Below are 23,116 nucleotides of genomic sequence, written 5' to 3' on the forward strand. Positions count from 1 at the left end.
CTACATTCACTTTATGTGAATGAAATGTAAAAACAACAAACAGAAGGACCATGCTAGTAGACGTTTTGATATCCTGAAAACCTGAGCCCTGTTGGGGCACCTTGTCCTCCTCCCCTTGAGTGATGTCACCAGGAACTGCTCACAACCGAGTGTAAATAAGTATCTGGGGAAGAAAATGTGGGTAGGGCAAGGGTCTGGGTAGTCTTTCGTCTGGAAAAGCCTGGAACAATCTGGAAAAGCCTTTTCTGGCTACTGTTTGGGTAATTTTTATTTGTTTATTTATTTTAGGAAAGCAAGGCGCAGTCCAACTCTTCCCCTGGGCCTCAAAAAAAAAAAAATGGGATCTTAAGGGACGCTGTCTGTCCTTGACAATGCATTTCCTTGCTGGCTTTCATGCACTTTGAGCCGTGCTGAACTGAGCTCCCCTGCAGTTATTGGTTGCTCTTCACTGACTGACAGACTTGTCTGGAACCTCTCAGAGGAAAGTTTCAGGTTGCTGGAGCTTGCCAAGCCCACTTAAGCAGCGGGCAGAGCAAAGTGGGGTGGGGACAGAAGGAGGAGCTGGAGAAGCTGGAGGAGGATCACGAGGAGGAGCAGCCTTTCACACTCCACTGCTCCTCCTCTGATTGGCTATGGGTTTCAGCTGCTTCGCTGGAACAAAAGGTCAAAGTGGACTGCAGTGTAAATGTGGAGGCAGCCGATAAATATCCTTGCCTACAGCTGGAGGTGGAGAGACAGTGTCAGCTGCAGCAGGTTGTGTGTTCCGCGGGTCCTGCACACAGGGCTTGACTGGAAGACACTCGGGGATCCCGTGCAGATTCGCACACGAGGATGGCTTGTGAAATCATGCCGCTGCGAAGGTAGTGTTCTCCGCTTATGCTGTTTGGTATTTTCTGGGCAGCGTACTTGGCCAATGCTCGGCATCATTAATAACAGGCTGCAAATCTTGCAGTCTGTTCTTCACTGTGCTCTTTCCTCAGACCAGATAGAAACATTTAAATAGCGCACTTCTCTTTCACTGACACTTTTGTGCAGTTGCTCCTGATTATCGCGTTCAGTTATATCTTCTTTTAATGGAAGTGCATTTACAACAATACCTCTACAACCTGAAGCAAAGCAAACTGAATGGGCTTCCCGAGTCTCCAGGCTGTTAAAGCACTTCAGTGAGCTCAGTAGATGGATCTGATGATCTGCTCTCTAGGCAAGGACTTTCCTCTCAAGTATAATGGAGTCGTCGGAATAAAGGTTGAGGACAATGCTTTTCCTTGAATATTTCTAGGTAGATTCGTTACCCAAATGATGCTTGAAAAAAATAACAAAAACAAAACAACAAAAGCAAAGACCAAAAAAAAAAAAAAATGCAGTGTAAGAGTGATTGAGCACAGAGTTCTGGCTTTGCTGCTGGGTACTGTGATGAGGGGGTCTCTCTGAGTCCTATAGCAATAAAGAAAGGTAACTGTAAATAGCCCTGGGTGTTAAGAAGCACACTGTTGATGAAGTAGACAGGATTGCTGTGTCCTGGTGTGTTACCACACCAGGTGTGCCACCACAGAAATGACTGAGTCCTGCCCCACAGAAAGTCTGAACCGTCCAAGGTCACAGTTCATAGTTTAAAAACTTACTTTTGCTAATCATATAGTCACCTTTGAATTGCAATTACTTAGGGACAGTGACATCTGACTTCATATATATGTTTCATTTACAGTTTTCTATGTAAAATGGTATTTTCAAAAATCAGACAATAATGGCAATTTATTGAAAAAACTTAGATAAAATTAGTTTTAAAAAACCAATCCCATGGATATTTTGTTTGTGGTTTAACAACAGAAATATGATGAAAAATGTATCATTTATGGTAAAAGGATTCCTGCAGACTGCCTATGGTGAGAGCCAGTGTGGTCATTTTTCTTTTGCTGTCCTGACATGTCCACTGTAATGGGAACTTGATGTGGTATTCAGAGTACTTTATCAGAGAATTGATACTTAATGCAGAAGGAAGTGCTGTGTAGAGGAATCTATCATTCTATATTGATTTTGTGAAAAAGTTTCCATGCTTGAAATTTCTAAGAAAGCAAAACTAATGTATACTTTTTGCAGTTTTATTATCTAATCTTAAGGTTGGGAACTTTTGTCCTTACAACGATGTCACTCCTGAAGAGCTCTAAGCAGGTTATGTTTGAGATAAAAAGTATCGGCCATTCCTAAGCCCTGTTATAGCTGCATGATTATAGAATGCTTGCTATGCAGAGCAAAAATGACCATGTGATTTCCTGAAAATTATTTTATATTGTTGGTCACTATAAAGAACCTAGGAAAATCTCAGTGTGCATTTGAGAATGCTGAGTCATGACTTTTGTCTCTGGTCACTCATCACCACCTCACTGTGCATTCAATGTCCCCTACTTCCGAGCTCAGGGGAAGCGGGGATTGATTCCCTGGCAATCTTCACTTGCAGTTTATTTCTGCTTTGGGTTATAAACTTCTCGAAGACAGTGGCAGGTGTATGATGAGGTTATCTACACAGAGGTCCCTTGTGAGCCTAAGTGTTTGTGCTGACTTGCTCCTGCTCCTGCAGAGTGTCTCTTCAACTCTTAGGCCAATGTCTTTGGCTGTTGTTCTCTACCTTTATTACAGAAGTGATATCCATCTCTGAGGATCCCATCCTCAGTTTATCCAAAGGTGAGAGACTTGTGCAGAATTTCAGAGTACCAGAGAGCTTGAAACTGAATTGGAATAAATAGGTAAACTATTAGCTTTAAACAACAAGTAAAGCAATTCATGCTGAAGACTGCATTGAAAATACTGGTATGAATTCTAGTTAATGATTATAGCTTGTAGAACTCTATTGACAGCTGGTTCATGTAGTAATCTAACACTATGCTGCCTAACATTGGTACATAGCATATTTAATATCATGGCCTTATGGGAGGTATTCTTTTTGGTTTTCCCTGTTCAAACAGAACTTACAACATTGTTTAATGTTTTCTCCTTGATCAAACACTACTGCCCTGCCAGGGAGGTAATTAAGTCACAGGTTCTGCTCTCCCACACTGGTGAGGACGCAGAAGCATCACCAGGCAATTGCAATGCCGTGCGGCAAATTCTGTAATACACAGCAAGATTAGAGTAATGACAGATGCACCTCGAGGGATATGTTTCACCCTGTGTTTTATTCAACCTCATCTGCGTCTCTGACGTTATTAGAGGGCACACATGTATGGTAATGTCTGCCTAACTTGTAATTTTCATAGATGACTTTTTAGCCTTCCTTTGCATACCTTCCAAAGGCGTAGAAGATATTTTGATACTACTGGTTTGTAGCTGGGATGAGAGCACACACCAAGTTAAGAAGTGAGACTGATTTAAAGCACCTTGGTCCTTCCAGTCTTCTGTTTTCTGTGGAGTTTCCAGCACAGGCTTGACTCAGAGATTCATGGGCTCTGGTGAGACCTTTGCAGAGACTGACTGTTCAATTTCTGTCCCTTTGTAAAGTTCTCACTTCTTGCAGTTCATTTCACATGACCTAAATTAAAAATAGAGTCTCATTAAGTCCTAAAAAAAATCAAATTGTCTCACATTTTTATTTTTTAAAGATTTTTATTTATATTTTAATTGTGTGGGACAGAAGTATGCATGTACCTTTGGAGGTCAAAAAAAAAAAATAAAGGCATTAGATCCCCTGGGGCTGGAGTTACACGTGATTAGGAGCAGATAACTGAACTCCAATCCTCTGCAACCTCTTCCCTAGTTATGTTTAAAGACTCTAAAATATTTACAGCATTCTTATAGATCATGATGAAACAACATACTTCATGTTCTTCCTTGTCTGTAAGGATCCCTGAAGTAAGAGATATGAAAGGAGTAATTAAGACGAAGAACTGCGTTGAGGATTGAAAAGAAAGTAAGATTTTTCACCTTTGGTGACTAATGTGGTTTCGTTTTTATCGGATCCCAGGTCAGCTGACAGCCCAGCTCTTTGAGTGATTCACCTGCTATTGGTGTTGCTTTCCCTGCATCAAGTAGGTATGGATCTCTACAGAGATACTTCCTGAGAGACACACGATAGCAGGCCCAGATATAAAGGCTTTATGGAGACCTTGACAAAATCAGCCTTGAGAGCAATACTTTGACTTGGAGTAAATCAGTTTATCCCCACCAAGGGTGATGTGGAATACCATGAGTGCTAGGGATTTAGCTTCCTCTTTGAACTGCACAGGCATCTTGATGCTCTGGTAAACATCAAGTACGGGCCTGTGCTGATTTACTAAGTGAGAAGCAGAGGTTCATAACGTCTATGGAAGCCTCTTTTTAATTTCATCCAGAACATGGTAATAGCTTGAATATTAGTTTTCCAAGGATGAAGCACATAAGAAATCCAAGTTTCAGTGGACTTCAAAGAAGACTTAAAGCAACATAATTAATTAGCATGTACTAATGATTCAACATTTAAAATTTTGCTGAAACTTCCTATTGGTGGAACATATCTGGCCTGTAAATGTGGGTCTTAAGAGTATCCTTCAGCAAGCACATTGACATCAACAATGGGATGACATTTGAGTTCAGTGGTAAAAATCTAAGTCACATGGCACCTGCTCCTGGGCTGGTGTGTGGTGTTAGAGAGCCCCCTGCTGCTTGTGGAGGTACCGCCTAACTTGCCTGGTATCACTGCCCTGCCTGCCAGCATGATATAAGGAGATAAAAGCTACCTCACTTCAGACCTGGACGGATTGTATATCTGAATTAATTCTTTATTGATGATATAGCCTGTATTTGATAGTAACAAACCTGAAAGAAAAACAGACCTCTGTGGCCTTTATTCTCACTGTGTGGTGACTTCCATAGAGCAGAAATGTTTGCCAATTACTCATGGAAAGAAAATAATTTGACCAGACATAGTGGTACATACCTTTAATTCCAACACTTGGGAGGTAGAGACAGGAGTGTCTCTGTGAGTTCAAGGCCACCCTACTCTGCACAGTGAGCTCCAGGACAGACAGAGATAATAGTGAGATTTTTTTTTGACTCTTTCTCAAAAACAAAACAGTTTCCTAAAGCAAGGATGTTTTGTTTCAGGGCATGCTGAGAAGGTGGAGGTACTCAGTGTTTAGTGCTCGGGATTGTGCAAGTACAAGGCCCTGAGTCAGGAGCCTCAGCACGTGTGTTTAAAGCAGGGCATAGCTATGTGTGCATGTCACTAAAGCACTGGGTAACAAAGCCTGGCAAATTCTGAGACCTTGATGGCCAACCAGCTCAACTGAAAACAACCACCTACAGGATCAGTGAGAAACTCTGTCTCAAAGCAGTAAGACAGAGAGCACTGTTGCTTTCTGATGACGCATGGTGAGTCATTACTACGACTTCCTCATTCATGCACACCCTCACAGTCAGCCTCTCTCTGTCTCTGTCTCTGTGTCTCCTTTCTTTCTTTCTGTGTCTCTCCTCTCTGTCTCTCTCTATCTCTGTATCTGTCTTTCTCTGGCACACATACACAACATCAAACTAAATTCCTTGGAACACAAAAGCTTTTCACCGGTTTCATTCCTGCGCACATGTATTTGCATGTGGCAATGAGAATCAACAGCCAATAGTCTGTATTATATGGAAATTTCTTAATGAACTACTAGTCTTTCCTTAAGAAGAACTAGAAAAAAATTTAAAGGAACTAAAAATAACTTTCAGTCAGATTTATTGATATAACACTTGCATATCACACATTTTACCCATTTATAGCATGTGATTCAATAGCTTTCAGCATATTCGTAGAATTGTGCATCAACTGTGGACATTTTCATCACCTAGAAAGAGAGCCACTGTTTAGCTTTCAGCCTCATCTCCTTGCTAGGTGCCCTCTCATACCCTTGTTTCTGTGGACCTCTCTTCTCTGGTACATAAACAGAAGGGTATGGCTACATCACATGTAGCATCGTCTTACTGGCTTCTTTCCCTTTGGTGTTTTAAAACTTCATTCACATTATGTATGATAAGTACCAATTGTTACTTCCTTTTTATAGCTGAATATTATTCGGATTTATAGATATATAAAATTTTGGTAATCCATCCTGTAGTTCATGGACCTTTCCTCCTTTTTTTCTTAATGTTTAAATACTTAATTTGGTTTTTTTTTTGTTTTTTTACTATTTGACAGTTTCGTATATTTGTATAATGAATTTTACTTATATGCAGGAGTAACTTTGGAGAATTGTGAAAATATGGTCTCTACTTTAGAATCAAAGGGATCCTAAGGGCTTTTCAAAATCTCTTTTATTTCCCCTGTGGCTAAATTCAGACTCATGGAAACAAAATAGTTGCCTAGACAAGGACATAAAAACATATACAAAATCCCTACCCAGATATGTAAATAAAAACCATTTATATACAAAACTGATCATCATGGTGTACAGGGGATTAACAGCAGAGTTAAGGAGAAGACATTGTTACCCAAAAGAGAAAACCCATTAAGCAATAAAGGGAAGTGACCTGCTCACCCTGTTCCCAGAAGCTTGCATCCAGATCTGTGAGATAGACACTGCACTGAAATTAACTCTGTGGTCATAGATGACTCCCTGTGTCATGCTCATTGTTATACACTTGAACTGAAGACCATAGGCAATATTAGTGGAAACATCAGAACACTGTTCTCCACATAATTCCATAGGGTTTCCATTACAAATGATAGAAATATTCTTATACCAAAATATTGCAAATAATGTATTCAGTTAATTATTATATGCACATATAGTACAAAGGAAAAACATTTGGAAGGTTATCTCTATTACAATACTCCAATATTTCCCCTGAGCAACAAGGAAGCAGTTTTCAGCTCATTTCCTATAACTATTATAACTGTTGATTTAGGAAAAACAAAAGCACTATTTTATATGTCTATCAAATTTGAAGTTTTCTTCTAGTTCTTTCTATGCCATGAGACAATAATGAGTGAGCTTGTTTTATAGACAGCCATCTGGAATTATTTCTACCTTGTAGTGTTTTAACATGAAGACTTGTTCAAAAGAGCTAATGGGTGTGGGGCACACTTAGATACTCTTATTCCTAGTACAGGAGCACTGCTTTGTATTGGGAGAAACTCTTCATCAGCATGAATAATGAGCTACAGACCAGCGAAGTCTTAGGAGCTGGGTTTCAGTCAGACTTCACTATTATCACAAAACGGGCCTCCTAATTCCAAACTGTATGAAGTGGTTTTAGAGTGCACAACCTGGTAGGGATTCACTGGAGAAGATTGCAGCATTCATTGGATGTATAAAGATGGCAGATGAGCTTTACTGGGACCAAGTATACATTCATACACTTTAAAAGTTCTGAGTGACTCTCTTGAGCTATCTGGGTTTTCTGTTTGTTTGTTTGTTTGTTTGTTTGTTGTTTTTCTGGTACAGATTTGCCTGTATGTCTTCACATTTAATATTTCTTCCAAATCCAACATTGTCACCTTGAGATTGCACTCTAAACCCAGTTTGGTTTCCTTCACCGACAACAGATTTATAATTATCCTTGCCAAACCAGCGAATACTGTATCCCAGGAATAAAAACAACCATTTCTCGGCATGTTTTAAGATCAAATAATCTCACACAAATCCTCCCAAACACAAATTGTTTAAGGCTCAGCTTGAAAAGGATGTGTTAATGGAGAGAGTAGGCCTAGTTAACTGTAGTTAAAAAGGTAAGTGGAATCCTTATACGGTTTGTTTGTTTGTTGTTTTGTTTTTAAGTTGGAGCACCTATGTGATTAAATAGGAATAGAGAGTGGTAGGGGCTAAGAGTTGAGAGTGAACACTCCTAAGGCCTGGGCTTCGGAAAGCATAAAATAGAAATAAAGACTAAAACTCAGAAAACAACTTTACCAAGAACTAACATGAAGGGCTGGATAGCCTTGGTCACATCACTTGGAATGAATGGAGCTAATGCAAAGGACAAATGGCTTTGCGAAGACAGTGAGCAAAACGGGGACTCAAAAAAGTTACTGTAACGTCAAGCTGAAAATGAACCCTGAAACCAATTTAGGAACCAGACTCCGGCCAGAACACACTGCTCACACCCTTACACACTGTGCAGACACTCACACACTGTGGTGTTTTTCTAAGCGACTTTTAATCACTTTCATCTCCTTCACTTAACAAAAACTCAGCTGCTCCTTTCCCATTGGTGTCTGGAGCCACTCTCCCAGGCCACTGCTGCTTACAGTGCTGTTCCCCTCAGCACCACGTTGCTTCCCGTTTGCTTCCTGCAGCCTCCGAAGCCCATTATCTTTCCACCACGTGACTAGTTCTCCTCTGTCCACCCTCTTTCCCCCTCTAATGCCAAATGGCCATTGGAATTCAGCGTGGCTTGCATCACAAGTCCCACCAAACCCACCAGGGTGCACAGTGCTCCAGAGACCAAGGGTTAGAGACAGACTGCAAGGACAAACAGCATCTGAGCTATCCGCAGCTTATTGGCCTTCCTCGGTTGTGTTTATATCATTTGACCCTGATTGATTTGAGTCTGATTGCTAATACTTTTCTTTGAGGATGCCTGAGGAGTGAAGGAGACAATGCGTGCAAACTCTCGGCCCAAAAGCCTGGCCTCTGATGAGCCTTAAGTCAGCAGTGATTGCCTCTCCCTGTCTGGATTTTGTGAGGCTTGCCATTATACCTTAGTAGCCTGTGCATCTTTGGTAGTTGTCAGTGGTTCTAACAAATAGTGGTCTTTCAAAATGAGTGCCTGTGCAAGACAGTGTGGGGCTCACACTTATTCCCCTGTGCTGCTCATCAGTTAAGCATAGTACAGAATCACAGCAGTGCTTCAAGTTACCTGGGCAGCGCTCCCGGGAGGAGCAGTGAAGGGGTGAGGGATGAGTGGGAGTGACAGTGAGAGAGTGATTGGCAGGCCCTTCTGCACATCTACCGTCACCTCCAAAACTTCCACATGTAGATTTGGGGAGATTATATACCTATTAAAACTCTGTTAACAAGTCATTGAAGTTTTGTACTAATAGTAAATATTGGAAGAACTTACTCTTTCTGTCTTCTCTCTGAAAATATCTACCTACTGTTTTGTTTCAGTGACTAGAGTTGAATATATTTTAACTTAATAACTAATGTTCCAAAATACTTGCCTATCAACTAAGCTCAGCTGTTGATGATAAAGCTGCTACTGGGTTTTATACTCTAGCTAACTGCCTCACTGAGGGGCTCTTTGTATTGTTACTACAGAAGGACAGTAGCCATCACACTCCTGGACAAGGCCTCAATGGCACATAAGATCTTCTAGCTGCATTGAAAATCACTTTGAAATAATCTAAGAATTTCTTTAAGTTCAAATAACCTTTGGATTTTCAGTAAAGTGAAATCGTTTTCTTTTCCTGTTCTCAAGCCAGAACAAACACTGGTGAGGCCATATTCAAATATCACCTCGCCTGAATATACCCTGTTCTGGATTCTCCATACTCTACATGAAATGTTTATGTTACAGGTGTAGTAACCGAACTCCTGCCTCTAATTGTGCAGTTGGAGAAAAGACACTATTTTTTTTCCTAAGTAAGGATGTAAGGAAACTAGAATATAGTTCAATTCCACTAACTTTTGCAAAGAAAAGGGCGAGACCATTTAAAGTAGTCAACCTACAGATTCCTGGGGGTGTTCTAATTGTCTAAATTGATCTCACAAATGATAAGCAGTGTGTCTCTTAAAAATATTTAACAAAAGCTTTGTCTGAACAGTTGGCAAAATCTTGATGATACATGCAGTAGACTAGGTACCTGGCTAGGTGCTGGAGCACCCAGATAAAGACACATCCCCATGGTGAGACAAACTTGAGAACCGACTTACACCACTGTGCACTGTCGTGAAGCTGTGAGCAGTGTCTGGGAACCTGGAAGTGAAGAAGCAGCTCCCTTCCAGGGTCCTGGCAAAGCCTTCCCAGATTGAGATAAAACTCAAAATATTCACTAAGCAGAGAGAGGTGTGGAGTGGGAAGGAGGAATAGTGTGTACAAAAGGAGAAGGTTACAAAGTTCTGTGACAGCAGTCTTTCTCCAGAAGCACAGAGAGCTGAAGTGGGAGGATTGGATCTGCCAGGCTTCAGCTTTTTTATCTTACTCAAATGCAGAGGGAAGCAGAAAAGGCTGGGGTGAATTAGCATGGACAGCAGGGGCTCAGTAGTGCACTATAGAAGAGTCCTGGGAAACTGGACCTGCCGAAGCAATAGACATGGAGAGGCTTTTGGAGGAGGAATGTGTGCATGAAGCTTAGTGACTGAGCAAAGAGTGGGAAAGATAAACTTTCAAAAGAACATTTGGCTTGTTAATGCAATCTAAAGACTGTACCAAGAGTGAGAGTCCTGTTGTGTTCTGGCTTGTAAGCCAGTCTTAGGGCAAGCTCCTGGGAGAAAACAGCCAACCCAGTTAGCAGGGGGCTGGGTTTACTTTCCACCTTCTGACTGGAAGGAGAGATGCAAAGGAAATGGAAAAGAGACTTCTACGTCCCTGCTCCTGGATAGAGTTCCACTCCTTTCCTGTCACATGAAGCTACCCTCAACCCGCTCAACTCCGTAGACATTGCAAGCTGGTAAACAGACAACCAGAGCTGAACAGATTGTGTGGGAATGGAATAGAACTGGAACAGAATGAGACGATGCTTAGTTCCTTATAGAAGTAATAAACAGTTCTTTGATTTTTTTGTTAATATGTCTCCTACTGCCCAAGCTGCCCTCAGACTTCTTATACAGAAAAGTCTTGAGCTGCTGATCCTGACTACATGTCCCTTAGAGATGGAATTGCAGGCATGTGCTGTCTGTCACCCATGGCTATATTCTAGTCTGGGGACTGAACCCCAAGCTTTGTACATGCTAGGCAACCACTCTACCAACTGAGCCACATTTCTAGCCTGATTACAGAAGACAGTACAGGTTATTGACAGTATTGCAGTCATTGATTAAGAAGTTCCTAAGAACCATCTAGAAAGGCCTCCTCCACACGCTTCTGAGTCATGTTCTAACGGTCTCGCATGTAGTCAGGTAAGGCTACCAAGAGACTTGGAGTCATTCTGTCTGTTCCCATGGCCATCCAGAACTATGGCATTATATCTACCACTGGGCATATTTGGACCACTTTTCTACACTTCTCCTCAGTCAGTCAACAAATGCTGCTTTGTTTCTTGGCTCAGGATGGTTCTGGCTGAGGGGTTGACAAGGAAGGGGACTTTCTTTATGAGAAGATCTTAATACAGGAGCCTTCTCTTAGTGTGCACACTACAGGAAAAACTTTACACACCATGTTTCCAAGTGTTTTCGGGTCACACAGTATACAAGAGATCGCAGCATTTCAGAACTTTATTTCTATACTTTCAGCCATAACCCGATGACATTCATAAGGCCAGTTAACAGATTAGGATGCTCACTTTGCATACTTCCATTTTATATTTGCACGACTACTTTACAGCACATCAAAATGGAACATATCCAGGGAAAGCAATGACAACTTGATGACATTTGTGCCAGTGCATATATGTGAATATGTAATGTAGGAAACATGTGAAGGTAGTTCAGTAGAGTGAGCACCTTGATGGGGTCTTAAGTATATGCTTGGAAAAGAAATCCAGTGTCTGTGCAATCCCGGGGGGTTGACGGTGGGGGTGGGGTGGGGGCAGAGCTTACCTTGTCTTTCCTCGATTACCTTTGTGCAAAGTTCGGCATGTTCAAATTAAGAAGAATTTGAAAACAAGCAAACAAAAATAACAAGCATTTTAGTTGGTGTATAGGTTTATGAGGACTGATGAACTAAGTATCACAGCCAGCAGAAACTTAGAAAGGCAGAAGGGGATTGTCCTGGAGTCCGAAAAATCTGTAGACCTGTGTTTGCTGGCCATTCTGGAGAAGCAAGGCAGTGGTGCATATACTAGGCTCCTTTTCCGTTACTGCAAGAAAAACTTTACACATTGTGTTTCCAAGTGTTTTCATGTCTCCATTCATGTTTTCCTTTTTCCATAATGACACAGGCATGCTGACTCAAGGCTTAATGACTATATTTCAACTTGATTGATTTCTAAAGTCCCAATTTCAACACATGGTCACATACTGAAGTTCAGGGGTGTTGGGCTTCTGTGTGTATTTTCCAAGTAGTGAATTATACACACACACACACACACACAGAGAGAGAGAGAGAGAGAGAGAGAGAGAGAGAGAGAGAGAGAGATTCAGATTTCCACCCACAATAAAGAAAATGGTAGCTATCCCTGGGGCTTAGCTAACTGGCAGAGTGCTTGCTGAGGTCAGGAACCCAGTCTCTAGGTTCAGATGGACATCAGAGGGGAAGGCAGGGAGAAGGATGAGGGGAAAGGAAGAGGAGGAAATAGATGACAATGAGGAGAAAAAAGAAAAAGGAGGAAGAGAAGGAAAAGTAGAAATGCTTTCCTATGTTATTGGAATAAAAAAATAATCTTAAATCTTGGAAAGTATTTGTCTCTCCATTTTGCTAGACAGATAACACCATCCAGCAGCATTGGTTAAGCTCTCTCATATTTGCACTTCTTCCTTGGTCAGAGAAAGCCATTTCTCCTTGGAAGAAGGTAATTTATGTTTCTATGTGCTGTGTGTTGTATTCTTAGTAACAAACACAGGCAGAACACTGTAAAGCTGCTGCTTGGGCTTATAAGACAGAATTGTAAATAGCTCCCCAAATTACAGCCACCAACATTTTAGCAACAAACTGCGTGTAAACTTTTACATTCATTTTCCAAAAAGCATATGGACTTGTGTGTGCTTTTGTATTGTTTGTTCTTGAGTGGGATCAACCTCAAAATCTAAACAGTAGAACAACACTGGCTACCTCGACTCCCGGTTGTCATGCCCTGTGGTCAGTGCCTAAGCAAGGACAAACAGAGGCCACTCAAGTAAGCACAGCACTTCATAAGAGGACAGAGAGGAAGCTAGCACCACTTCCTTCCTGTTCTCAAAGAAAACTTCTCCGAGTAGCACTTTGTGCAGTGGGGAGTCTCAGGGAAAATCTGAGTTCCTGAAAGATTTGCTTAGCACTCTGTTTTTCACTTGTGGCTTGGTTCCTCTTCCACCTGCGTCCTTTTTCTTTAAGTCTTCACAAATGGTTTTCCTCGTTTCTAGAAAGAATAGAACCCAAATATTACCATTTTCTGTATTTTCAATATCCAAGAAAGACTTTAAAAATCTCCTGTCTTAACTTAATTGAAACTACATTTAAAGAGTGAAGATGACTATGTAAATTATGTTAATTTTGGTAATCAGCCACTTTAAGGGATTAGAAAGTAGAATAAATTGGATTGCTTATATTAACATTCAATTTTGACATAGAATGGGACAACAGTTTGAAAATGCATCTGAATACCCTATTCTGGGAATTCTCCCAACAGATTTTGGGTTTTGGTTTGGCTTGTTTATTTGTTTGGTTGGTTTGGTTTTGGTTTGTTTGTTTCCCACGTAAAACACCATGCTTTTTCTGTTTCTAGTTAGCTTGTTGTCTAGTGATCTGGATAGGCACTGCGTGATTCCAAAGCTCATGAAAGGATTCCAAGGGTAGGTGCCATTTATGTATATGATTTATCAATGCTGGCCGTATTAAGTGAGTCCAGAAGAGTCCACTAAAACCCTGATGTCTAAGCTATTGCCACTTCAGTTGTAACTCTTAGATGTTCACTTTTGGGGTCTGTGCTAAACATTCTTCCCACAGCAGTTGTTTTAAGAGAGACTATACACCTCAAGCATCTCCTTGTGTTACAGGAATAGCAAAAAAAGAAAGAAAGAATCCCAAGCTGTTAGTTTGTCACTGCACAACCTCACAGCCCCACTCTCTTCTTCATCCACAGTGGCGCATGTGCTTGTTTTTCAAACTTAAAAGTGAATCAGAATTCTAAGTTTAGAATCCAGGCAAAGGATTATACTTAATTTAGAATTTAAGTGAAGTCATTCAGTGTCTTTGGACATGACTAAGATTATCAGAAAATGAACATCAGTCAGGAATCTATCTAAGTAATGGGGAGCCAGGGACGAAAATGGATTTGTTTTGGCAATTGTATAGAAATAATGATCTTTAGAATGTTTCCCATTCTGAACTGTAAATTTTGTGAAATAGTTCATTTTCTTGGTGCTATTAAAAAGCACTGTCCTTGGTGATTTTTGACTTAGAGTGGCTTCTGAAATCAGAGTACCTGATTATTCTTCAAAGTTAACTGATTTGAATAATTTAAAATCTTTGATTTAGTTGTTTCAGATGCATGACTTTATCAAAAATCATATAGCTATGCCCCAGGCAAAGGCACTTCTAAAAAATGAAAAGGAAGAAGTATGTCCATTATTTAATCAATTTGATTTATTTACCTTCATTTTCTTTTCATATTTTGTTTTTCCATACATGGATTGTATTCTGGTGTATACTAATGATCCATAATGTCTAATTCACTTTATTTTAATTTCTGTGGGTTTTTTTCTTAAAGTTGATCAAAATGACAGAGTTATGATTTGTAGTTTCTCACTTCATGCCTCATTGATGAATTTACTTTGTGCCAACACAGCCTAAAAATGATGTTTGCTTATGATCTAAACCTGTGTTCCCATCAAGAGACATTCTTGAACTGGCATAACGGCCGACACCTTTAATCCCAGTTCCAGGCAGACATTCAAGCATCCAAACCACATCCCTGGCCCATGACAAACTATTTTGATAATTAAAATCAGTAAGAAGGCAATTCAGGACCAAGACAGGGTAGGGTATAAAAATAAATTGTACTCATCACTGACTAGTTAGTGATACAGTAACATTGGGGTGCCCTAGAGAACAGCAAGGTCTTTCTGAAAGGTCAGGACTCTAAAAATCAGACTGACCACCTAAGTGGCCCAAGGCCAGTGGCTTTCATGTTCTTGTCTAGAGACTTCAGAGAATGAATTTCAAGAACCATTGAAGGTAAGTTTTAGAAAGAAGTTTTTATAGATTCATAATAGGAACTTAAGAGAAAGTGAATGTAGAGTTCCTATAAGCAGGAAGGGTCTCTGAGCATGGGACATCATCAAGCTGCTAGTTCTGGGGACATTTTTAAAGAACCTGTGGTAGACACTGGGCTGAACCATAGGGAGACAATGAGCTAGTCAGTCTGGATGGCCCAGCTATGAGGTGTCCAGTGCTTCTGTCCAGTTCCAGTCACATCTCACATACAGCTTCCAACCAAGAGACAAAGACAACAAGGAGCCAAGAACTAGCATCCTCAGCACCCACCAAGGACAGTCTCTGCACTCCTGCTTTGGGGTCTCTTCCCTACCTGATCAGTTTCCGTCTTCTGCTCTCATCATTGCCTGGATGAGTTATGTTCCTATTTTGAGCATACTTTTTTGGATAAATGAGAGTAAATAAAGTGAGAGTCTCTATGAGGATCCAAAGGTAATAAGTAGTTCATTGCATTTGTGTGGGAGGCATGTACAGGGGGAAGGATGAGGAGGAGAAAGAGAGAGAGGAGAAGGGGAAGGAAGAGGAGGGGGAGGGAGAGGAGGAGGAGGGGGAGGGGAGGAGGAGGAGGGGAAGAAACAGAAGGAGGAGGAGGGGAAAGAGGAGGAGGGGGGAGGAGGAGGAGGACTGCTTCTGTTTGCTACAAAGTAGTGTAGTGCTCACCTATCTACAAAAACAATAGTGGAAGACACAGGAAGACATCTTTGTTCAGAGCCCTGTACTATCTGGCAGCATGGCCCAGCACAGCTATGAATGTGACTCAAAACCAAATCATAAACTTACTTAAAATTGAGTTTTTCTGTGTTTGATATTTTAGCTCCAATGCATAATTCTCATGTAAACTTTGTAGATAACCATGTCATAAAATATCATCAGGAGGTTCTACATACCTGTAAACCTTTAGCACTTAAAAAAATCCAAACAGATATTCTAAGCATGTCAATTCACTGTAAGTTGTTTTATGTTAGTGTTAACAGCCTCCCTTCACAGCACAAGGCAGTATTCCCCTCCTGTAACATAAAAGCACTGCAGGGTTATATGGGTGGCTTTCTTGGCACAGTGTTAGCCATGATGTCTCCCTGATATAGAGCCCTTGATTAGAGAACAAGCCCAATTGTTTTGTCAAGTATATTCTAGGACTATTTTGAAGCCAAACATGTAAATTTCTTGTGTGAGGTTAGCTTAAAGTAGTTGCTCCCTATAGAACCATTGCTTCAGCTAGCTTCATCCCAGCCAACCTGAATATTTCTCAGAAGTGGTCACCTCTAACTCTTAACTGTTAGCTGAATGGTACCAGCTTTACCGCTAACTCATCTACCTTAGTCTACAATAAAGTGATACATCACCCCTCATATGGGAAGAATTGGCATAACCAATTTATGCCTGTGTCTATGTATGCATGTGCACATAAAACACAAAGATGCTACGAACAGTAGGTATTGACAACATAGGCAAGAGAACACTCAAGCAAGATTAAAACTGCAAACCAAAAATCATAGGAGATTGGAAAAGAGTGTGTCAAATTGTACCTACCCAAGTCTAGTTAGAATGTAACATTTTTCAACTCTTAGGACAATGTGTGAGTTTGAGTTTGTGTGCATGTGTGAAAGACAGACAGACAGTGTATGTGTACGTGTACGTGTACGTGTACGTATGTGTGTGTCTCTGTGTGTGTTTGGGGGGGAGACAAGTGTGTATGTGAGAGATTATGTCACTGAAGTAAGATATTGTTTATTTCCAGTTTAATATTGCCACCTGAATCCAACATTTCCATTTTCATGATTTATGCTTAAGAAAGCAAGTTAGCAGGAGAAACTCATTTTGTGCTTTTATAAGTAAAGGTGGTTTATTAGAAGACAAGCATGTTAAAGAAAATTTTAGCATGTATTTCCCATTTAAAAGTTAAATACTTTTACGTTAAGCTTCCTATTATTTCCATTTTGTCTGAGACACTTGAACTGTGTTGTAATTATATCCTCTCCTGTTATCCATATCAGGTTATACTTGTGGATCTGAGTTCCATCCTACCACTGGGCATGCCTGCTGGGGAGGCAAAACTCAGGGAATTTGACTGTGCTTATCCCATACAGCCACAGGGCCAGTGCTGGGCTTCCGGGAAGCTCTGAGACACTTGGCTGGGGTGGGAAAGCATTCTTTCTGAGAAAGCTGAAGCTGCTATTCCCTGGCTTCTGGGCTCCCGGTTGCTGTTCAAGAATGAAATGTTGTGGGGTCCACAGGCCCTCTACGAGGCTGGGATGAGGTGCTCCCAAACTCCTGGAAATTCATGCTCCTCTGAGTCTTGAAGAATTGAAAGGAGAGTTGGGCCCTAGCCCAGGCAGGGATGTGGGGTTGGGGGGAGTGGCTGGGGGTGGGGTACAGGCTGGGGGAAGGGAAAGGGAGCTCTGGCTTTGCTCATCACTGAAGGCCCTTAGTTTGGTGGTTAGGGTTGGGAGCAAAGATGGCCTTCTATGGGAGATTTAGGCAGTAGCTCTGTAGGTGAAGGCCTGCTCCATGTTCCCCACTCTCAGTGAACGAGACAGTCTTTGGTTCAAAACTGTTTATTGGTTGTTCATCCTGGAAAATGGATGCGCACGATAACAACTTCTCAAGGTGGACCCAAGATTAAATACCTTTTGCAGGGAAGAACGTCTGAGAAGGGAAGCTTATTGGCCTCAGAGCCTCTTGGTACCTCATTAGCATGGAGAACTCTGTTCTGGGCCTACATGACCACAGGTCATGTTTCCTTATGTGGGAAGTGTGGTACATGCTCAGGAATTTGGCAGGGAGCAGGGAGGTGCTGACCATCTCAGGTGTGCACCCATGAGTTTCCAGGGTCTCAACCCACTCTGCCCATCAAGCTTTCTGGCATGGTTTACCATCCCACAATCCCTGGTAGAGTAACCCACAAGATTTGCCTCAGGGGAATGTGCTTTTCACGTCCAGGAAATCACTCTTGAAGTATCCCACACTTAACAGAAGTATGTCATCATTATCTTATGTTTACAATTAACTTTGCAAAAGTAATTGTCTGCAATCATTTGTAAGGGTTGTGTGTAATATGAGTATCTAGTTAGACTTGAGGGGAAATATAGTAAAAAGCTGCTTCTTGAAGTGTGATATAAATTACTTTAGTGTTAGGCTTATCTGAGAATACATCTGATGACCTGGCTTCTTTGAAGAAGTAATTGATGTTGGCTGGAGGGTTTTGTTAACTTGAGTCTAATACAATATCGGCAGTAATATGTCACAACTTGTGACAGGCAGAACAGAGTTTTAGTAAAATATAGATGTTGCATTAATAGAAATTATATTAATTCACATGTTTTTCCTTTTAGCTCACAAGAAGATGAAAGACCTTTATCGCCTTTTTATCTGAGGTATTTATTTATTGACTAATTGTGTCGTATTTTGATCTGCTATAAAACATAGAAGTTAAGATTCCTTTGGGTTTATTTGCCCATTTTATTTTATTTTCCTTTCTTTACTTTTCATTTTTTCTTTTCCTTTCTTTTTTTTCTTTCCTTTTTTCCGACAGCTTTATATGTTCTGCAGTTTGCTATGCAGCTCAAGATACCCTTGAACTTTTGATTCTCCTACTTTTACCTCTGAAGTGTCAAGATTACAAGCATACACCACCACATTTGGTTTTATGTGGTCCTGGGGGTATTGTTTTAGTATTTAATACAATTGAAAGACTAAAATGAGAAAACGTTATTTTAAATTTAGAATTTAACTCTCAAAAGTGCCCAATGCTAATGTAGGAACCTAAATTTTAAAACCTAGAGCCAGGCATGAAACCCAGCTGGAGAATGTTGTTGTTATACACCAGGCCCTGGGCTAGGTCTAGGTACCACAGGCACAAATACAGAAATCTAGTGTGTGTGTGTGTGTGTGTGTGTGTGTGTGTTTAGTCCCCAGGACCCTGAAAAGGCTTTGTTTTATGTTAGCTCATTTTCTGGGTAGTAGTCAATCAACTAAATATTTGCAAGCTGCTGGAGCTCAGGATTGTTTTTAACATTTACAAGTCCAGAATAACAACTAATAGTAGCAACAGGTCAAGTTAACAGAATTCAGGACAGAAGTTAGGTAACGTCACCAGTGACTGAGCACCTGACATGTCCTTGGGATGTTTTACATTTTATGTTTGAGCCACCTGACTAAAATCTACAACCAAGTCTTCCTTACTGCATTTCTTTCCTAAATACCCTCCCACTTCAGAGGCCTCTAAAATACGCTAGAACAGTGGTTCCCAACGTTCCTGATGCTGCAACTCTTTAATACAGTTCTTCATATAATGGTGACACTCAACCATAACATTACTTTGTTGCTACTTCAGAACTTTTTCCTTAATTTTACTACTTTTATGAATAATGTATAAAGTATATATTGAGGAATATATATGGTGAATAATGAAATATCTGATATACAGGATATCTGATAGGTGACCCCTGTGAAAGCGTCATTTCACCCCCAAAGGGGTTACAAACCATCAAGAACCACTGTGATAGAATATCATACAACCACACAAACTAAAATGTTGCCCATTTTAGTCTTGCCTTAATTTTAAAGTGTACATTTTAAAGAAAATATGAGGACACATAAAACACAGTTTTTTATTTACTTATTTATTTACATTAATTTTTTGCAATCATCACAGAGTTAGAATTAGACTTTATTTTAACCACTGATAGTTTAGAAATGTGTCACAGAACTCTAGGTACAGCCAAGTGACTACTTTCTCCAGTGTTCAGCCCTTCAATACATTGTATAGCAGGTTTCAAGCTGAGATAGCCTAGCAGTCTGGTGTTGTTGTTGTTATTATTGTTGCTACTATTTTGTTTTTAAATCCTGGTTTTGTCCAAACTGAATCTGCACATTCTGATCATGGCTAATCTCAACTGTACAGTCACTGTGGGCACATTAGGGTGTCATCCCAGAGTCCATAGTTCCTCTGGGATCACTATGTAAACATGGGTGGTAAGATCAAAGACGCGATTGCTGTCTGGTAAGGGAAATTAAGCTTCACAAAGCACAGTATTGAATCACTGGATCATGTCACCTATTGAAAGCCTTTCTCTGACTGTCTTAATTTTGCAACTCTGAGTGAGAACAAATTGTGTTTTAAGTACTATTTAATGATTTTTTTGTTTACTATATTTAAAGTAAATGGAAAAAAATGGGCTTAAGTCTTCAAAGATATATACTAGTCTTTACAGTATAAAGCTGTGAATTTTTCTCTCATTACCTGGAATATAATATTTCCTTAATATTATATATAAAAGGAAATTCTAGATTGGTAGACTGGAGGTAAAAATAAAGGGGCTAGGGAGATAGCTCTATGGTTAAGAGCACCAGCTGTTCTTCCAGAGGGCCTGAGTCTGATTCTAGAGTCTGTGTGGTAGTTCCCAACAGTCTGTACTCCAATCCCAGGGGATCAGATACCTCCTTCTAGCTTACCAGGACATCGGGTACAGGACAGAAACATATATATGTGCAGGCAAAACATCCACACACATAAAATAAAAATAAATCATAAGTAAAAATTTTAGAAAGAAAGTAAATGAGAGTAAAAGGCAGATCGTAGTGGATTTACTGGACTTTGAAGGCAGGCTGCTTCCTCTATTCAATGTTAGGATCATAAACACTAAAATGTGAAGATATTAGGAATAAAGAACTACTATGCAGAGGGATGGCTCAGCAGTTAAGAGCCATTGCTGCTCTTCCAGAGGACCTAAGTTCAGTTCCCATCCCCCCACATCAAAGGACTCACAACCTCCTGCAACTTCCTCACCAGGAGTTCTGATGCCTTCTCCTCACCTTCTTGGAGACACACACATACACACACACACTCACGCACACACACACACACACCATGACATTACAAACATATACAATACAAATAAATCTTCAAGAATGAGTATTGCTACAAGACGACATTCAGAGCTGAGAAGGAAGACTTAGGAGCAGCCGCTGTTTTCAGATAATGAAAGTTCAAAGTAAGTGGAGCTGTTGTTTCTTGAAAGCAAAAACAGTTATTATTTAACCTGTAATTAAAATTCCAAAAGTGGGTTTTTTTCCCCTGAGTAACATTGTATGATAGTCTCAAAAATGATATAAGAATTAGTTTGGTGCAAGTTTGTTTTAACTTTGTTTTACTTTCTCACTTGATATGAAACTAGAAGGAGCTACTGAAACAGGAGCCCACCCCATGATTATTTGCACATAATCATGTGCAAATAGACTTTGTTGCTGTTCTAGCATAAAGAGTTTAAGTAGGAGAAAGAAAGGTGATTACCAATTATTATTCATCTCTGCTGGGTATTTTGAGCTGGAAATATGATATGTCTGCTGAAGAACAGTTTATAAGTAAGTGCACATTTTTTGTGTCTAGGAAGAGACATGCTTAGCTGTTTTCAATAGATTTTCATGTATCTGCAACTTAGATTTTTGCTATCCTTTGATTCAATACCAAAACAGAGCCATTGGAAGACTCATAAATTCCTCACTGATATTTTTAAAGATGATTAAAAAATTATACTCATTTCTTTACATTCAAAGTAGTACTTTGTGGATTGATAGTTGCAACCTGCTACTTTCCAAAATAGTAATTTTGAGTACTGAATGCTATATACTATATGTTGATGGTGTTGATTTTTTATAAGAAAATAACAGACGTAACCAACAGATAGGGCATACCTGCTGAGATATGTACAGTGCGCAAGCAGCTCCATCTATAAGAAGCTAGGTAAAGTGGTTAGGGATGAACAACTGTTCATTAGTTGGATTGTTCTGGAAGATCAGCATAAAGTGGAACAGAAAACTCAACTAGTTGCAGTCTGGGAGGGGTCAGCCTTCATTGGAAATGAAATGGATCAGGACAGATAGAAGACAGAACAAAGCAGTCCTCTGTTCTCAAAGGTGGGAGCAGATGATCCATATAGGCAGATCACACAGATAGGTACCTAGTCACTGATGCTCAGCTGGTGAAGCAAGAGTGTGGATGAAGGGCCTGGAAGGAGGCTGCTGCATACCAATGGAGGTCTCAGCATCCAGTTTAGATGGAGGAGGGGATTGGGTTTAGGCAAAGAACCAAAAAGGGCCCACATTCCTCATCTTACTTCACCACCATGAGGTAGAATTTCTTCCTCTGTGACTTGCTGTTTTCCTCATAGTCAGGCTGTGCCCTGTATTTCTCTCTTGGGCATTTCATTTGCTTCAGATGTTTCTGCAATAAAGCAGGACTGTTACCACCCTGGGTCTAAGTAAATACCTTCTATGGTAACCGTTCTGTGTGCACTGCAGTCCCTCTTCAGCCTGCCCTAAGTCAACAGAGAGCCAGGTGTCTTTCCTTGAAGGGAAAGGAAATAATAGCTATAGAGCAACACCTGCTAAGACCATGTGTCAAGTTTACTGCAACTATAGTAGCTCAGATAATAGGTGTCATTGTTCCTCAGATTGCTCCCTTGGGATTAACCAGCCCTGCTGAAACAATTAGGGGAACAGAAAGTGAAGCAAAACTTCGGTAAGGCTGAAGCAAAACAAACACATGCCTCTGCATGTTACAGAAGAACAGGAGCGTTCTTGGCAAGCACGTCCATACTCTGTTCTCTTTCAGATTCTAGGCTGGAATCCAAAAACAGGAACCCCCCCTCCATTGATCAGATTCACATCAAAGCAGCTTACCCTTGATGTTCTCCCGTGCCCCTCTGCCTGCTGTTGTCTACCTTCTTCCTCCTGGCATCCGGTCACATCTGGCTGGGATCTTTGACTAGTTTATGTTTCCATTTGTCTGAGTTGTCTACAAGCCTGGCTTTGGGCTTCTAGGACTGATTTCCACCCAAACCAAAGCCTTTACTTTCATCTCCTAGTTTCCCCGTGCTCAGCCCCCACTCATCTTCAGGCTCTAGGTGTCTATCCAACAGATTTTACTCTTGAGTTCCACACAAATTTCTGGACAGTCTGTGTGGCCTGTGCTTTATCCAAGTGTGAGCTCTTCACTTCAGGGTCTCCCAAGCTGTAGCCAGTCTTACTGAGCTGTTTCCAGCCACATAGCTTCTCAGGTTTGCACCTGAGAAAAAAAAAAAAAAAAATATAGCTTTGTTTTGTATCATGTTAGGATAAAAAAAAAAACTAAACCTGTCTTCTAGCAAGGGTCCAG

General features: G+C 40.6%; 1 protein-coding gene across 1 annotated transcript in view; it reads left to right on the forward strand.

The window, feature by feature from the left end:
• The first annotated feature begins 669 nt into the window (after positions 1–669).
• Fam13a (family with sequence similarity 13 member A) overlaps positions 670–23,116 on the forward strand; it is a 91,874-nt gene continuing 69,427 nt past the window's right edge. The window contains exons 1-2 of the mRNA XM_028789409.1: positions 670–860; positions 18,294–18,335. Coding sequence (XP_028645242.1) covers positions 832–860; positions 18,294–18,335 — 71 coding nt within the window. The 5' untranslated portion in view covers positions 670–831. The remainder of the gene's footprint in view (positions 861–18,293; positions 18,336–23,116) is intronic.

This window comes from Grammomys surdaster, unplaced genomic scaffold, assembly GCF_004785775.1.
Source record: "Grammomys surdaster isolate TR1022 unplaced genomic scaffold, NIH_TR_1.0 125832, whole genome shotgun sequence".
In the NCBI taxonomy this organism is placed as follows: domain Eukaryota; kingdom Metazoa; phylum Chordata; class Mammalia; order Rodentia; family Muridae; genus Grammomys; species Grammomys surdaster.